Raw genomic sequence first — 15,765 nt, 5'->3', positions numbered from 1 at the left:
GTTAGTATTTGCCTTATGTATTGAGGTGCTCCTATGTTGGGTGCATAAATATTTACAATTGTTACAACTTCTTGGATCAATCCCTTGATCATTATGTAGTGTCCTTCTTTGTGTCTTCTAATAGTCTTTATTTTAAAGTCTATTTTGTCTGATATGAGAATTGCTACTCCAGCTTTCTTTTGGTTTCCATTTGCATGGAATATGTTTTTCCATCCCCTCACTTTCAGTCTGTATGTGTCTCTAGGTCTGAAGTGGGTCTCTTGTAGACAGCATATATATGGGTCTTGTTTTTGTATCCATTCAGCCAGTCTGTGTCTTTTGGTGGGAGCATTTAATCCATTCACATTTAAGGTAATTATCTATATGTATGTTTCCTATTCCCATTTTCTTAATTGTTTTGGGTTTGTTATTATAGGTCTTTTCCTTTTCTTGTGTTTCTTGCCTAGAGAAGATCCTTTAGCATTTGTTGTAAAGCTGGTTTGGTGGTGCTGAACTCTCTCCGCTTTTGCTTGTCTGTAAAGGTTTTAATTTCTCCATCAAATCTGAATAAGATCCTTGCTGGGTAGAGTAATCTTGGTTGCAGGTTTTTCTCCTTCATCACTTTAAGTATGTCCTGCCAGTCCCTTCTGGCTTGCAGAGTTTCTGCTGAAAGTTCAGCTGTTAACCTTATGGGGATTCCCTTGTGTGTTATTTGTTGTTTTCCCTTGCTGCTTTTAATATGTTTTCTTTGTATTTAATTTTTGACAGTTTGATTAATATGTGTCTTGGCATATTTCTCCTTGGATTTATCCTGTATGGGACTCTCTGTGCTTCCTGGACTTGATTAACTATTTCCTTTCCCATATTAGGGACGTTTTCAACTATAATCTCTTCAAATATTTTCTCAGTTCCTTTCTTTTTCTCTTCTTCTGGAACCCCTATAATTCGAATGTTGGTGTGTTTAATGTTGTCCCAGAGGTCTCTGAGACTGTCCTCAGTTCTTTTCATTCTTTTTTCTTTATTCTGCTCTGCAGTAGTTATTTCCACTATTGTATCTTCCAGGTCACTTATCCGTTCTTCTGCTTCAGTTATTCTGCTATTGATCCCTTCTAGAGTATTTTTAATTTCATTTATTCGGTTGTTCATCGTTGCTTGTTTCATCTTTCGTTCTTCTAGGTCCTTGTTAAATGTTTCTTGCATTTTATCTATTCTATTTCCAAGATTTTGGATCATCTTTACTATCATTATTCTGAATTCTTTTCCAGGTAGACTGCCTATTTCCTCTTCATCTGTTAGGTCTGGTGGGTTTTTATCTTGCTGTTTCATCTGCTGTGTGTTTCTGTGTCTTCTCATTTTGCTTATCTTACTGTGTTTGGGGTCTCCTTTTTGCAGGCTGCAGGTTCGTAGTTCCCCTTGTTTTTGGTGTCTGTCCCCAGTGGCTAAAGTTGGTTCAAGTGGGTTGTACAGGCTTCCTCGTGGAGGGGACTAGTGCGTGTGTTCTGGTGGATGACGGTGGATCTTGTCTTTCTGCTGGGCAGGTCCACATCTTGTGGTGTGTTTTGGGGTGTCTGTGGACTTATTATGATTTTAGGCAGCCTCTCTGCTAATGGATGGGGTTGTGTTCCTGTCTTGCTAGTTGTTTGGCATAGGGTGTCCAGTACTGTAGCTTGCTGGTCGTTGAGTGAAGCTGGGTGTTGGTGTTGAGATGGAGATCTCTGGGAGATTTTCACTGTTTGATATTACGTGGAGCTGGGAGGTCTGTTGTGGACCAGTGTCCTGAAGTTGGCTCTCCCACCTCAGAGGCACAGCACTGACTCCTGGCTGCAGCACCAAGAGCCTTTCATCCACACGGCTCAGAATAAAAGGGAGAAAAAGTAGAAAGAAAGGAAGGAAGGAAGGGAGGGAGGGAGGGAGGGAAAGAAAAAGAAAGAAAGAAAGAAAGAAAGAAAGAGAAAGAGGATAAAAGAAAATAAAATAAAGTAAGGTAAAATAAAATAATTAAAATAAAAAATTATTAAGAAAACAATATTTTTAACAAGTGAAAAGGAAACAACAAAAAACCAGATGGATGGTACCCTAGGACAAATGGTGAAAGTGAAGCTATACAGACAAAATCTCACACAGAAGCATACACATACACACTCACAAAAAGAGGAAAAGGGGAAAAAATAATAAATCTTGCTCTCAAAGTCCACATCCTGAATTTGGGATGATTCGTTGTCTATTCAGGTATTCCACAGATGCAGGGGACATCAGGTTGATTGTGGAGATTTAATCCGCTGCTCCTGTGGCTGCTGGGAGAGATCTCCCTTTCTCTTCTTTGTTCGCACAGCTCCCGGGGTTCAGCTTTGGATTTGGCCCCGCCTCTGCGTGTAGGTCACCGGAGGGCGTCTGTTCTTTGCTCAGACAGGACGGGGTTAAAGGAGCCACTGATTCGGGGTCTCTGGCTCACTCAGGCCGAGGAGAGGGAGGGGTATGGAGTGTGGGGCGAGTCTGCGGCGGCAGAGGCCGGCGTGACGTTGCACGTGTGCACCATGCGTTCTCCCGGGGAAGTTGTCCCTGGGTCCCGGGACCCTGGCAGTGGCGGGTTGCACACACTCCCCGGAAGGGAGGTGTGGATTGTGACCTGTGCTTTCACACAGGCTTCTTGGTGGCGGCAGCAGCAGCCTTAGCATCTCATGCCTGTCTCTGCGGTCTGCGCTGTTAGCCGCGGCTTGCGCCCACCTCTGGAACTCCTTTAAACAGCGCTCTTAATCCCCTCTCCTCGCGCAGCAGGAAACAAAGAGGGAAGAAAAAGTCTCTTGCCTCTTCGGCAGGTCCAGACTTTTTCCCGGACTCCCTCCCAGCTAGCTGTGGTGCACTAACCCCTTCAGGCTGTGTTCACGCTGCCAGTCCTCTCCCTTATTATTTGGTGTTTTATTCTTTGGGAAAGAAATTCTGTATTTTCATTGTGAAAATAGTCTAATAATAACTATGTGATATTTATCAAACACAATATGTCAGACACTGTTCTGAGCACTCGATACACAGTATATCATTTCATTATCACAAGAAAATTACCACCATTTTATAGATGTATAAAATGACACAACCACAGGCTAATTAATCTTTGCCTAAGATCAAATAGCTAGTAAGTGAATTAAGTTAGGATGTAAACCTCAGGCAAACTGGCTTCAAAGCCCAGGCTCTCACTGTATTCTTTACCCTTTCATCACCCTGGAGAGTAAGGTTTTTTTTTATCAGTGGTTCTCTTTGTTCAAAATGCATCACAGTTGGAGCCTTTCTAAGAGCTTTACTTGTATATGCATAATATCAGAAACTATTGCCTCTTGCAAGAGGTAAGAGAAAAGAGGACACAGTTTTCTGTTTCTTTTCTGTCCTATCACAATTCACTGAGTAGCAACTATGTTTGTAAAAAAATATCCAAAATATCCCCTAACTAGTCTTTACTAATTTGGTGCTTGGATCTCATTTTATCAGGATGATACTAAATAGATTAGTATATATAAGTGATAATGAACAGGTGCCATCTGTTTGCTCATATTACTACAAAAGATTATTCAAACTTTGTTCTCAGTGCACTATCAGAAAGAATTTTAAAGTAGTTGGGTTGATTATTTTTAAAGAGCTATAATGTTCAGATTTAACTCAGGTCAATCATCTGCAAGTTAACATTACTCAGAAGTGCACTGTCCATAATTAAGTAATCTTACCTACTAATATTATACAATAAGAAGACCTTTAGGTGACATGAAATCTGTCATTTTAAGTATGCCCCCAAGCCTTTTCCAGATTGCTCGTAAGATTTCTCATTCTCTAGAGAAATGTGATCTCTTAGAAATAAATGTCTCTGTCAAGTCACAAGTAATATGAGCATATGATGAAAAAATGGATTTTTTTAGTCTCATAAGGGATATTGCAGTATTGTAAAATTGATTTTATTCCTCGTTATTTAAGTTCTCATGGTCATTTTAGCATTTACCTTTTAGATATAAAGGGAAGTTTATGATGCCTTTTAGGGAGGTGGGGGACAGAGGCCTTTTTGGGGACCAGGAGAATATTTTTCATATGAAATTCTTTGTCATAAAATGCTAATGTTGGTGTTCTTGTCTTTGTGTCTATGCATTCTTTAGCTATGAGGATAACAGACCCTTCATCAAGTAAGAATGACCTGAATGGCTGATAAATTCCATTTATCAGTGTGGTCCCATGAACCAGCTGTCAGATCAGTACTGAAAAATCATTAGAGCTTCTGTCATTCACATTGAGGCAGAAGAGCAAACTGTGCAGGAAAATAATCAGGCATACAACTTCTATGCAGAATAAATATGCTGCAGGTGTATTGCCAGAAAAATTCTGCTTCACCTCTTTTAATTGGATATCACCTGAATTTAGTGCCACAGTAATAGCAATTTCATGTGGTACAGACTTGTTTTGCTTTTAATAGATTTCTCCTTTCATTTCGGTGTGCTCCTCTGTGTTGCATATGTCCTCATTTCTGTTGTTTGTTTGGACATCATTCATCTAAAATTATTTCGTGATTTAGTGTTATATCTTCAAATGATCTCAGGGGTATGAAACTACCCAACTGCAAATGAAACTAATGAATTTTTAGGTTAAATATCCAAAAGGGGAAAATATCTCCTTCAAAAATTAAACTTTACATATGCAAAATTGTCTCTTTCAAATTCGATACGTCACTTGATTGTTGATCCAATTGTTTATGAACATATCTTTTAAATTTCTAAAACAAAGCTACAAGTCTGTACTAATCTATAAGCAGAAACACAAATGCTAATATTTGGGCTTTTTTTCCTTTGTACATTTTAAAATTACATGTCCTGTAATTAAGATTGGCAACCTTTGGGTGACCTTGCTGTAGACTTTCAGTTTGTTCTTCTGGTGAAGAGTCCTTTGTTTTCATTTTCTCCAATACCATTTCACTTACTTCTTCATGCTCTTGCTTATTTTTTTCTTTTGAAGTTGGGCTCATCACTCTTTTATATCATTAACACTTGGGCCCATCATGTGTTTTCTAGTGGATAATAGCTGGCTTGAGTATTTTATCCTATCATTTTATTTCTAAATCTGAATAGCAATTTTGACTTAATGGCGACTCTTCCCATTTTTCCTTATTCCAATACCTGTAAACAAATAAGAGCTTTACTTTGAAAGTTCCCATACTTCTGAATCTGCTTGTAAAATAAGATATTAATATCTAAGATGTTTTCTAATTTGTATAAGCAAACATGCCACATACAATGGCAAGCTTCCTTTAGGGATTCTTTATTCAAGAGTATTAAAGTTTTAAATTAAGCACATTAAATTTAGTGGATGTTTACATCTGAAATATAGTGGCTGATGGTTGTAGAAGGAAAATGGTAAATATTTGAGATTAATTTTAATAAGACTTTAATAATATTTGACTACTTTGGGACATATTTTTCTTAAGACGTAGTTCTCTCTCAAAAATTTATTAAACCCAGCTTCAGATTATAGTAAACATATGTGATTTTTCCCCTTCATTTTGTAAAGTTTCAATCCCCATATTTATTCCTTAGACAATGTAAGTAGCAGATAGCAGTCTGCTAAAAATAAATATTAGATTACCATGTTCAGGAAGGTATACTAGGAAAGGAAAAGGTGGGCTCATAAGAGTATAGAGATCTAGACTGTTTTGGTCCTATTCTATATACTTAGAGAGAAGTTGAGAAGACTCCATTTTCAATTATTGGATTCCCGTCTATTGGAAAGATTCATTTTATTTTGATAGAAAATACATAATACATAACTACAAATATATGGACTTTTGTCACCCATTTATTACTATTGTGAATGGCAGCTTGGAGGAAACTAAGGGAATGGAGTGAGAGTGAGAATTTGTCTTCCATTCTGGACTACTTTGTTCATCCCTCTCCATCCCATTCTCAGCTTCATTTTCTCCTGTGAGTTTGCAGACACTTCAAAGACATGAAGGTGTCCTGAGCTATTGGGCTTCTTTTCAACAAAGCTGCCAATTGCCCGATATCCAAAGTCTAGTCCAACATAACCCAAGACACAGCAATCCAAAGGCTGAAAGAGTAGATGGTGATCTAGAGGGGAACTATTTTTTCCCATTTACTGTATCTGACACTTGTTCTACTTAACTATAGAATCAGACAAATAGAAGTTTAAAATTTTATACAATCTTCCATATACTGGTTCCTTCTGTTCTTGTCTGTAAACGCTAAATTTTTATGGAAAAAGAGGAAATTTGGAAAAATGGGGTAAAAGTGTATCAGATGAAGAGTCCAATCAAACAAGTGTTTGATTAATGGAAAGAGTCCAATCAAACAAATGTTATCATACCAATGAGACCAGTGGAGACTAACATAGCTTTACAGACTCTTCCCCCTTGCCATTCACCATAATTACATCTCCATACCATTTGCGTATGTGCTGCAAATACATGAAAAATTTAATAGTACAAATCTGCTTTTGCATAAGTGAATTTCTGTGTTTATAGCATTTTCATTCATGTATATCTCCTCAAGCTTGAAAACATGTAAGTTCTCATTAAAATCTTAAAGTACTTATACCACCTGTCTTACATTTTCTGTCAATAAAACTGTAACATTTTTTTCAGTGTCAGTATTGTTGATACAATATGACTGTGTTAATTAAAGACAAATTATTTGATAACCCTTAATTTTCTCTTCTCTCTGCAGGTCATGGGTTATAGGTGCAATAGCTCTTCTCTGCCTATTAGGATTGACCTGGGCCTTTGGACTCATGTATATTAATGAAAGCACAGTCATCATGGCATATCTCTTCACCATTTTCAATTCTCTACAGGGAATGTTTATATTCATTTTCCATTGTGTCCTACAAAAGAAGGTAAGCTAGAATTCTCTGTTCAAGAATAAATAGCATACATTCTATGACAGCAAAGTACCCATAACATAAATCATTCTTGATGTGTTTGTCTCTAAGAAATAAATATATTACTTATTTGATTTCATTTTTATCATAGTAAAGACAAAACAGACATAAAATGAAAGCATAAAAGTTGGCAAATGTGCTTGACAGCAAAAACAGAATCAAAATATTTTGATTTGGACAATGTACAAAAACTATATTCTTATAGATTTGACCTTATAGTCTTTAATATTTTTATTGGCAGACACATGGAATTTGTGTATTAGGGAGTAGATTTTCTAAGATGTTATGGAGGCATGGGATATATGTATATATATGTACATATATGGCATGACATAGGAAATATATATTTTTCTGTTTTTTTTAAACTAATTTGTATTGATATATTCTAGAAAATATAATTATCTAAACATTTTATGATAAAAACATTTATTTTTTAAATGAATGGTGGAAACTTAGTAAAGATCTCTGTATTTCTTTAAAAGCATCTTTTATAAAGTCTATGATTTTGATGATTAGAAGGCAATATTTAATTTTTATATTGGTCTATTTTTATGATTTTTCACATCTATAAGGACGAAAATATTCATTTTCAAAGTTAATTTTAGCAACTAAATACTTACATTGCATTTTTTTTTTTAATCTCAAGAGTGATTTTCTCATTTTACACTGTTTAACTCTATTATAAATGTGGTCTTTGTAGTTCTTGACCATATAGACCCCTGAGCCAAGACTGGGTCCGAATCCTAGCTCCTCTACTTAAAGGCTTATGTGACTTTGGGCCATTTAATTAACCTTTATATGCCCCAGTTTTCTCATGTGTAAAATGGAGGTAATAAAAATAATTATGAGATATTGAGAGGTGGCTCTGAAAATGAAATGGCAAGAAGTGAAATTTTTTTTCTAAGAGAGAAACTATAAGACCTAAAATTGTTTTTGGAAGATAAAGAGTAAAGATATCCACCTCTACGATTTTTGGCTTGAGAGACTAAGGGAACCTCAAATAAAAGTTGAGAAAGGTGTCCACTTGTCGAGATGCATCCAGTTTTATCCTGTTTCAGTTTTATGTGGTGGTAGGTATTAAAAATGTGTTGGCATGATCTTAAATACAGGCTAGAATAGTATTTATGACTCAGACCTGTAAATGTAAGTTACAGAAAAGAAAAGAGTTTATGATGTTAGAATGGATGGATTCTAATCTAATGGATTAGAATTAACTTAGAAAAGAGGTTGTGTTGGAAGGGATGAATCTTCCCAAATACTTAGTGTACACACACTCCAAATTGCCGTCACTTAACCTAATAAAGGTTTTTTTTACTCATTGCACAATTGATGAGGGTGCCTCATGGAGGGACACAGCCCAATGAAAGCTCAGTCAACCTCACTGTTTGATTTCCACAACCACCTTGGGTGTTGACATCTAGCAGATAGTCTGAGAAAGAGAGAGAGGATCTTGTATAAAAAGGAAGTGGTTCACATCACTTCTACTCACCTTCCATCAGATAGGACACTATAAATAGTACCAACTAAACTTCAAGGAAAACTGGGAAACATACTCTACTTTTTGTACCCCAGGAAGATGAGGAATTGGGTATCACAAACAGCTAACAGTCTACCACACTTGATGATTATGAAGAGTAGGAGACATGAGTAATGAGTAAGAATAGAAATGGAAGGAAGAAAGTGTTTGAGGAGAAGAATGAGAAGGTGATACCTAAATGAGAGATAAGGGGGAAATGTCCAGAAGTAGACACTGGTCAGTATTATAAAACACTTCAGAGAAGTCAGAAAGACTAAGCACTTGGAAGGATTTCTAGATTTTGGTAGAAAAAAGCTATAACTGATTGTCAAGAGCAATATGTAGAATGATGGGTGCAAAATCAGGAGATTAAGGGAAAGGGTGGCATTTGTCCATATAAATAAGGAAATATTGGGCCATCATATTTAGTCATACTAACATCTTCAAATATAGGGAACCAGCTTTATCAATTATTTTATGTATTAGCTGGAAATTGGACTAACACATTTTTAAATTTTAATGTTTATATTAAAGTTTTCTACAGAACAGAAAATAGTTTTGTGCTTTGTGCATGAATGATTTTGATTGTAATTATTTTTTATTAGCCAGTACCTATTAGTTTTCCCAATTATTATTTTTATTGTATTACAGATACATGTCAATGTTTTGATGTCCAGGTAGAGATACCAGACCTCAGGATCCAAAAACAAGTCTAGAATTTTTAGTATATTGAACATATTTAACAGAAGTGAAATTTTTAAAAATATATGTCATCAAGCTCAATTTTGTGATTCATTAGAACAGAGTTCAGCAAACCACAGCTTGTGGGCCAGATTTGTCCAGCTGCTTTTAATTTTTGCAGTCAGTCAGCCAAGAATGGTTTTTGCATTTTTAAATGGATACATTTAAAATTTAAAATAAGTACACACACAGCATTGTTGGTTTTGCCTCTTGGTTCACAAAGCCTGAAATATTGACTGTCTGGCCCTTCATGAAAAAAAGTGCCAGGCCCTGATTCAGAAGCTTATTTTTATGATTTATAATAACTAGTCATAAGCATATTTTCTTTCATGCATTCTGTGTTTTGAATTTTTCGATTTTGGTGGCATTTTTATTGGGTGTCAAGAACATGGCCCAACATCAGAGAATATGGACATCGAATTATCATTCACCTTTTTTTGCCTACAAAAAATCCAGATACTTCTCTTTGAAATTGCAGAAACAGTCTTAGGAGATTTTTCTTTTATTCCTTTTTTAAAAATTGAGGTATAATTGAGATATAGCATTGTGTAAGTTTAAAGTATACAATGTATTGATTTGATACACTTATGTACTGTGAAATAATTACCACCATAGTGTGAATAGCTAATACCTCTATCATCTAACATCTTTTCTTTTCTGTGGTGAGAACATTTAAGATCTCCTCTCTTAGCAACTTTCAACTGTATAATACAGTACTGTTAACTAGAATCATCATCATGTACCTTAGATTTCTAGAACTTATTCATTTTATGGCTAGAAGTTTGTACCCTTTGACCAACATTTCCCCATTTCCACACAGCCAACCTCTGGTAACAACCAATCTATTCTGTTTCTATGAGTTTGGCTTTTTTAGATTCCACATATAAGTGATACCATACAGGATTCATCTTTCTCTGTCTGACTTACTTCACTTAGCATAATGCCTTCAAGGTCCATCCAACATTGTTGCAAATGGCATGATTTCCTTCTTTCTTGTGGCTGAATAATATTCCTAGATATATGTAACACATCTTCTTTATCCATTCATTCACTGATGGACACTTAGGCTGCTTCCATATCTTGGCTGTTGTGAATAGTGCTGCAATGAATATGGGAGTGCAGACATCTCTTCAAGATCCTGATTTCATTTCCTTTGGATATATACCCAGAAGTGGGATTGCTGAATCATATGGTAGTTCTATTTTCAATTTTATGAGGAACCTCCATACTGTTCTCCATAATGGCTGTACTTATTTACATTCCCACCAACAGTGCACAAGGGCTCTCTTTTCTCCATATCCTCACCAATACTTATTTCTTGTCTTCTTGATGCTACCCATTCTAACAGATGTAAAGTGATATCTCATTGTGATTTTATTTGCGTTTTTCTAATTAGTTATGTTGAGCATCTGTTCATGTTAGCCATTTGTATGTCTTCTTAGGTAAAAAACTTCTATTCATTTCTTTTGTCCACTTTTAAATTGGATTGTTTGGTGTTTTGCTTCTGAGTTGTATGAGTTCTTTATATATTTTTGGTATTAACCCCTTTTCAGATATATGACTTGCAAATATTTTATTCCATCCTGTAGATTGCCAATAAATTCTGTTGTTTCTTTTGCTGTGTAGAAGCTTTTTAGTTTAATGTAGTACAACTTACTACTTTTGCTCTTGTTGCTTGTGCTTTTGATGTCATATCCAAAAAATTATTGTCAAGGCCAATGTCCAGGTGTTTTCCCCTGTTTTCTTCTAGGAGTTTTGTGGTTTCAGGTCTTATGTTTAATTCTTTAATACATTTTGAGTTAAATGTTGTGGGTGGTATAAGATAGGGGTTCAATTTCATTCTTCTGCGTGTGGCTAACCGGTTTTGCTAATACCATTTATTAAAGAGCTTGTTTTTTCCCCATTAATTATTCATGGCTCCCTTGTCAGATATTAGTTGACCATATATGCAAGGGTTTATTTCTGGGCTCTCCATCTGTTCCATTGTCTATGTGTCTATTATGCCAATACCATACTGCTTTGATTACTCTAGCTTTGTAGTATAGTGTGAAATCAGGAAACACGAAACCTCCATCTTTGTTCTTTCTCAGGATTGCTATGGCTCTTTGAGGTCTTTGGTGGTTCTGTACAAATTTTAGGGTTTTTCCTGTATCTGTGAAGAATATCATTGAAATTTTTTCAAGAGATTGCATTGAATCTATAGACAGTATTGGCTCTTATGGACATTTAACAATCATATTTCCTATAGGAGGTGTTTTTTTTGTGTGTGGTACGCAGGCCTCTCACTGTTGTGGCCTCTCCCGTTGCGGAGCACAGGCTCCTGACGCGCAGGCTCAGCGGCCATGGCTCACGGGCCCAGCCGCTCCGCGGCATGTGGGATCTTCCCGGACCGGGGCACGAACCCGTGTCCCCTGCATCAGCAGGCGGACTCTCACCCACTGCGCCACCAGGGAAGCCCTTCCCAGAATCATTTTGAGGGAGGAGCCTAGCATAGTTCCTAGCAAATAGTGATTAAAAAGTAGAAGCTTCTTCATCTCACCCTCCCAAAACTTACACATGTCTTGGACACACACAGGTGGGCACAAACTTACTTCTTCTAAAAAATAAACAAAATATGAATTGGCTTGTAAATACTGAATAAAAATAATTATTTCTAATTATTGAGAAATATAGCATAGAAGAGGTTGGTTGGAAAACATTAATATAACTTAAATATATTAAATAATATGTAATTTTGACATTACAAATCAGAGAAAGGCTTCAAAGCTTAGCACATCATGCCTCTCTGTTTTGTTCTCACTGAATGCCTTTTTTCTCTTAACTATCCATTCTTTCAACTTGATCTTCTAAACCAACACATTCCAACCTATCTTTTAAAGATAGCTTGAAGAAGTCCTCTTCTCTGAGAAGCCTTCCTTGGTCTGCCTACCCACTTCCTATCAGGCTCTCCTCCTCCATGCTTTGATTACCTCACTCTGTATCATTGTTCCTATCACATAATAAGGATTTAATGAATGTGAGTTCTTCAAACAAATCTGAATATAGTCAGTCTCTGATTTTGCTATATCTTTGATAGAATGAATGTTAATATATTAAGATATGTTTTTCTTCAAATACTAATTTTGATGTGTCATTTACACTCCTTTTTTTTTTGTTTTTGATTCTAAATAACACTTCTCAAAAAAGCGTGTTTTTATAACTTTGTTTTAAATAATATTACATTGTCACAATTTCTGGAAACTGTGAACTCATGTGAAATCAATAAAGTGCTAAGAATAACATATATACAGTGTTATTTCATAATGAATATAAAATTTGTGACTATAAAACCAGTAAGTTATCCTAGAATGTGTTTTTAATTGATGAACAAGTAGTTGGTAATTATTTTTCTTGATGTTGCTAGTGGAGGTGAGATTTAGAACAGTTACTGTTTATTTTTGTATGTCTTGTTTGATTAAATAGGCAGTAATAAAAATTTTTAAATAAACATGATCAAAATTTTCCCCAAAATTGTTGATATATTTTCCTGTTTGAAAACATCAGCTAAAAAATGATTATCTCCTTTTATCCTGTGATTTTTATACTACAGCAAGGATTAATAATGTAGTCACAATGCTATATAGAAAAGCAATCATATTTCTCTGTAATTATTGAATAGAACTATTTTGAAGGAATGAATTTAAAATATTTTGAGAATATTTTATAGTCTCAAGTTGCAGATTTGACCTCTTTTAAGAGAAGTAAACCAGAGAAATATAAAATTTTAAAAAGTGCTTAGCCCAACACATTCCTTTTTTTTCTGTTCTGTCTTTAAATATTCTCTCTCCTCTCTTTCTCCCTCTCCTTCTTTCTCCATTCCCTCTTCTCTCTAACTTCCTCACTACACTTCTGCCTAAAGAACAGTTCAGCTGGGCTTCCCTGGTGGCGCAGTGGGTGAGAGTCCGCCTGCCGATGCTAGGGGACACGGGTTCGTGCCCCGGTCCGGGAAGATCCCACATGCCGCGGAGCGGCTGGGCCCGTGAGCCATGGCCGCTGAGCCTGCGCGTCAGGAGCCTGTGCTCCGCAACGGGAGAGGCCACAACAGTCAGAGGCCCACGTACCGCAAAAAAAAAAAAAAAAAAAAAAAAGAACAGTACAACTGTTCTAGTGAGGAAGTTAGAGAGAAGAGGGAATGGAGAAAGAGTTAGATAGGCTACTTCATATCAAATCTATGAAGCTAAAAATAGTGTCTTGAAGAGTCTTAAGTTTTTGTTTTTCCAACTGAGACTGTATCATTATAGTGTGATTGGATATATGTGTGTTTGCGTGTTTTAAAAGGCTCCAGTTATGCAAAATTTCAATCTTGACAGTGTGAATATTATTTTATATTGTGAAAAATGTATAAAATATATACTGAACAGACTTTTTTATATCTGTAGGGCAAAAAAATTTTATATTAATTATCTAAAATAAAACACATGCATTTTATATTTCCTAGCTGAAATGAATTACTTGCTAACAGAAGTTAATATTTTTGGCTAGGTACGAAAGGAGTATGGGAAATGTCTGCGAACACATTGTTGTAGTGGCAAAAGTACAGAGAGCTCCATTGGCTCAGGGAAAACATCTGGTTCTCGAACTCCTGGGCGGTACTCCACAGGCTCACAGGTAAACAATATTTGTTAACTAAAATGAAATATCTCTTACCTATCTTCTGTTATGGGTTGCTATCCTTTCTTGATGAGATCTATTTTCTATCTCAAGTATTTAACTATCAAATTTGTTGTTTTGTTTTAGTGTGTCTCAAATGAAAATGGTTATGACAGAAATTTAAGAAACCAAATTGCAAAAAAAGTGAAGTTTAGGGTCTAAGTTTGCATAATAATTCATGATTTCAGATTATTCCCAGTTGAATGAATATAGAAGGTAAGGAAAGGAATTTTGCATTTCACCCAAAATTCTAAGAAAGTAATATTTTACATAGATATATGATTCTTGAGTTAATTACTTCACTTAACTAGTGTAATAATTCTTTATCATATACTGTATTTACTTATTAGATGGTATGTTTAATAAAAACAGTTCTAACTCATACCATATTGTATGCTGGTAAATCAAAGGGCAATTCAGGTAGTGAAGACTACCATAATAGCATCATTGACTTAACTGATCTAAGTGCTACTCCCATCAGTCCAGCATTAAATATAGTAGCTGCATTATCCCTCATCAAGGAAATTTTAAACTTTTAGGTAACCTGTCTGCCATTTTTCCTAGGCCACAATGTCAGTCCAAAGATTATTACGTAGAAAGTTCAGCAACTCTAGGATGACTAAAATGAGCCAGTCAAATAAAAGACATATGTGGGTCATACATGAATGAGTTTGGGTTCCAACTAGCATACTAATATTTTTAAGATTGTATGGTTCAGTGGGAGAAACAATCATTTTTTTCAGTGTTGTTAATAGCAATTTTCTGAAGAAGACTTGAATTTTAATTCCTAAATAAAGTTATAAATCAATAACATTTTTTTAACTCAGCTCAACCTATAAATCTATTTTTTTAACTTGGTAATTTTATATATAATATAAAAAAGAACATTTGTTCTTTGACTAATTTCCAATCAGCTTGTAAATTTAATCCATTAAATTCACCTAAACAATTCCATTCATAGGCTTAGAAAATTAAATATCCTCGTAACCTTTAAATATCATTTAATGATATTTAACAAATGTAATATATCTGATTCTCTCAAACACATTCACTGTCAGACTGGACTGTCGTACACACCTAACTAGCACTTGAAAAACTCTATAAACCAAAGATAATGAACAATATTGTCAGAAATAAACACTTTCTCACACTAAAGGAGTTCTCTTTTATCTTACAAATAAAACTACATATCTAATATCAATCTAATATTTCCAACTAAAAATTTTAAAACTAACCTATAACTGTCAAACCTATCAGACTATCTCAACACTTAACAAGCACTAATTATCATAATGATCATGAAACTTATTCCTACATATAATATACAGCTATTAATAATTTGAATTTATTTTATTATTTCTATGCCTTACTGAGGTTGCAAAGTTGTAAATTAGGGGAAGCAAATGTTCCAAGTTAGGTGGACTGAGATTTCTTAGTCTAGGACTACTAAATTTGTCAGTTAGAAATCTGAAGTTTCACATAAGAGTTGGGGCATACCTGGATGATGCTTCCAGCGTGACCTCCTTGTAATCCATTACTTTATTTTCAACCTGATAATGCTTAACTCTCTTTTTTGTAACAATCTTTTCCACAGCTTTTAAATTGCCGAGATTCTATATGTCATTTAACTTGACTTGTTTGTGCATACTTCTCATAAAACCGAACGCATCAACCATTATCCCGTAGTTATTTTATTGACATATGCCCTTAATGAAACAATACTTTGGAGCTTCATTTATTATGTTAAAACAGAGTTGTGCAGTGTTTAGCATTACTTCTAAGCTACATGATAGGGCAGTGTAGCTTAATAGAATAACCATAAACTTGGTGGGTGGGGAGACCTTGGTTTGAATTCTAGCCTTGCCATGTACCTACCAGCTGTGACATAAAACAAGTTATTAAATCTCACTGACCCTCAG

At 35.3% G+C, this 15,765-nt stretch overlaps 1 protein-coding gene across 1 annotated transcript in view; it reads left to right on the top strand.

Moving 5' to 3' along the window:
• Window positions 1–15,765, top strand: part of ADGRL3 (adhesion G protein-coupled receptor L3) — an 868,464-nt gene that overhangs the window by 815,332 nt on the left and 37,367 nt on the right. The window contains exons 22-24 of the mRNA XM_049709340.1: window positions 4,113–4,139; window positions 6,687–6,855; window positions 13,679–13,804. Coding sequence (XP_049565297.1) covers window positions 4,113–4,139; window positions 6,687–6,855; window positions 13,679–13,804 — 322 coding nt within the window. The remainder of the gene's footprint in view (window positions 1–4,112; window positions 4,140–6,686; window positions 6,856–13,678; window positions 13,805–15,765) is intronic.

Source organism: Orcinus orca, chromosome 4 (assembly GCF_937001465.1).
Source record: "Orcinus orca chromosome 4, mOrcOrc1.1, whole genome shotgun sequence".
NCBI lineage: Eukaryota > Metazoa > Chordata > Mammalia > Artiodactyla > Delphinidae > Orcinus > Orcinus orca.
The sequence above is the reverse complement of the archived record's forward strand: the minus strand, read 5'-3'. Positions and strand labels throughout refer to the sequence as shown.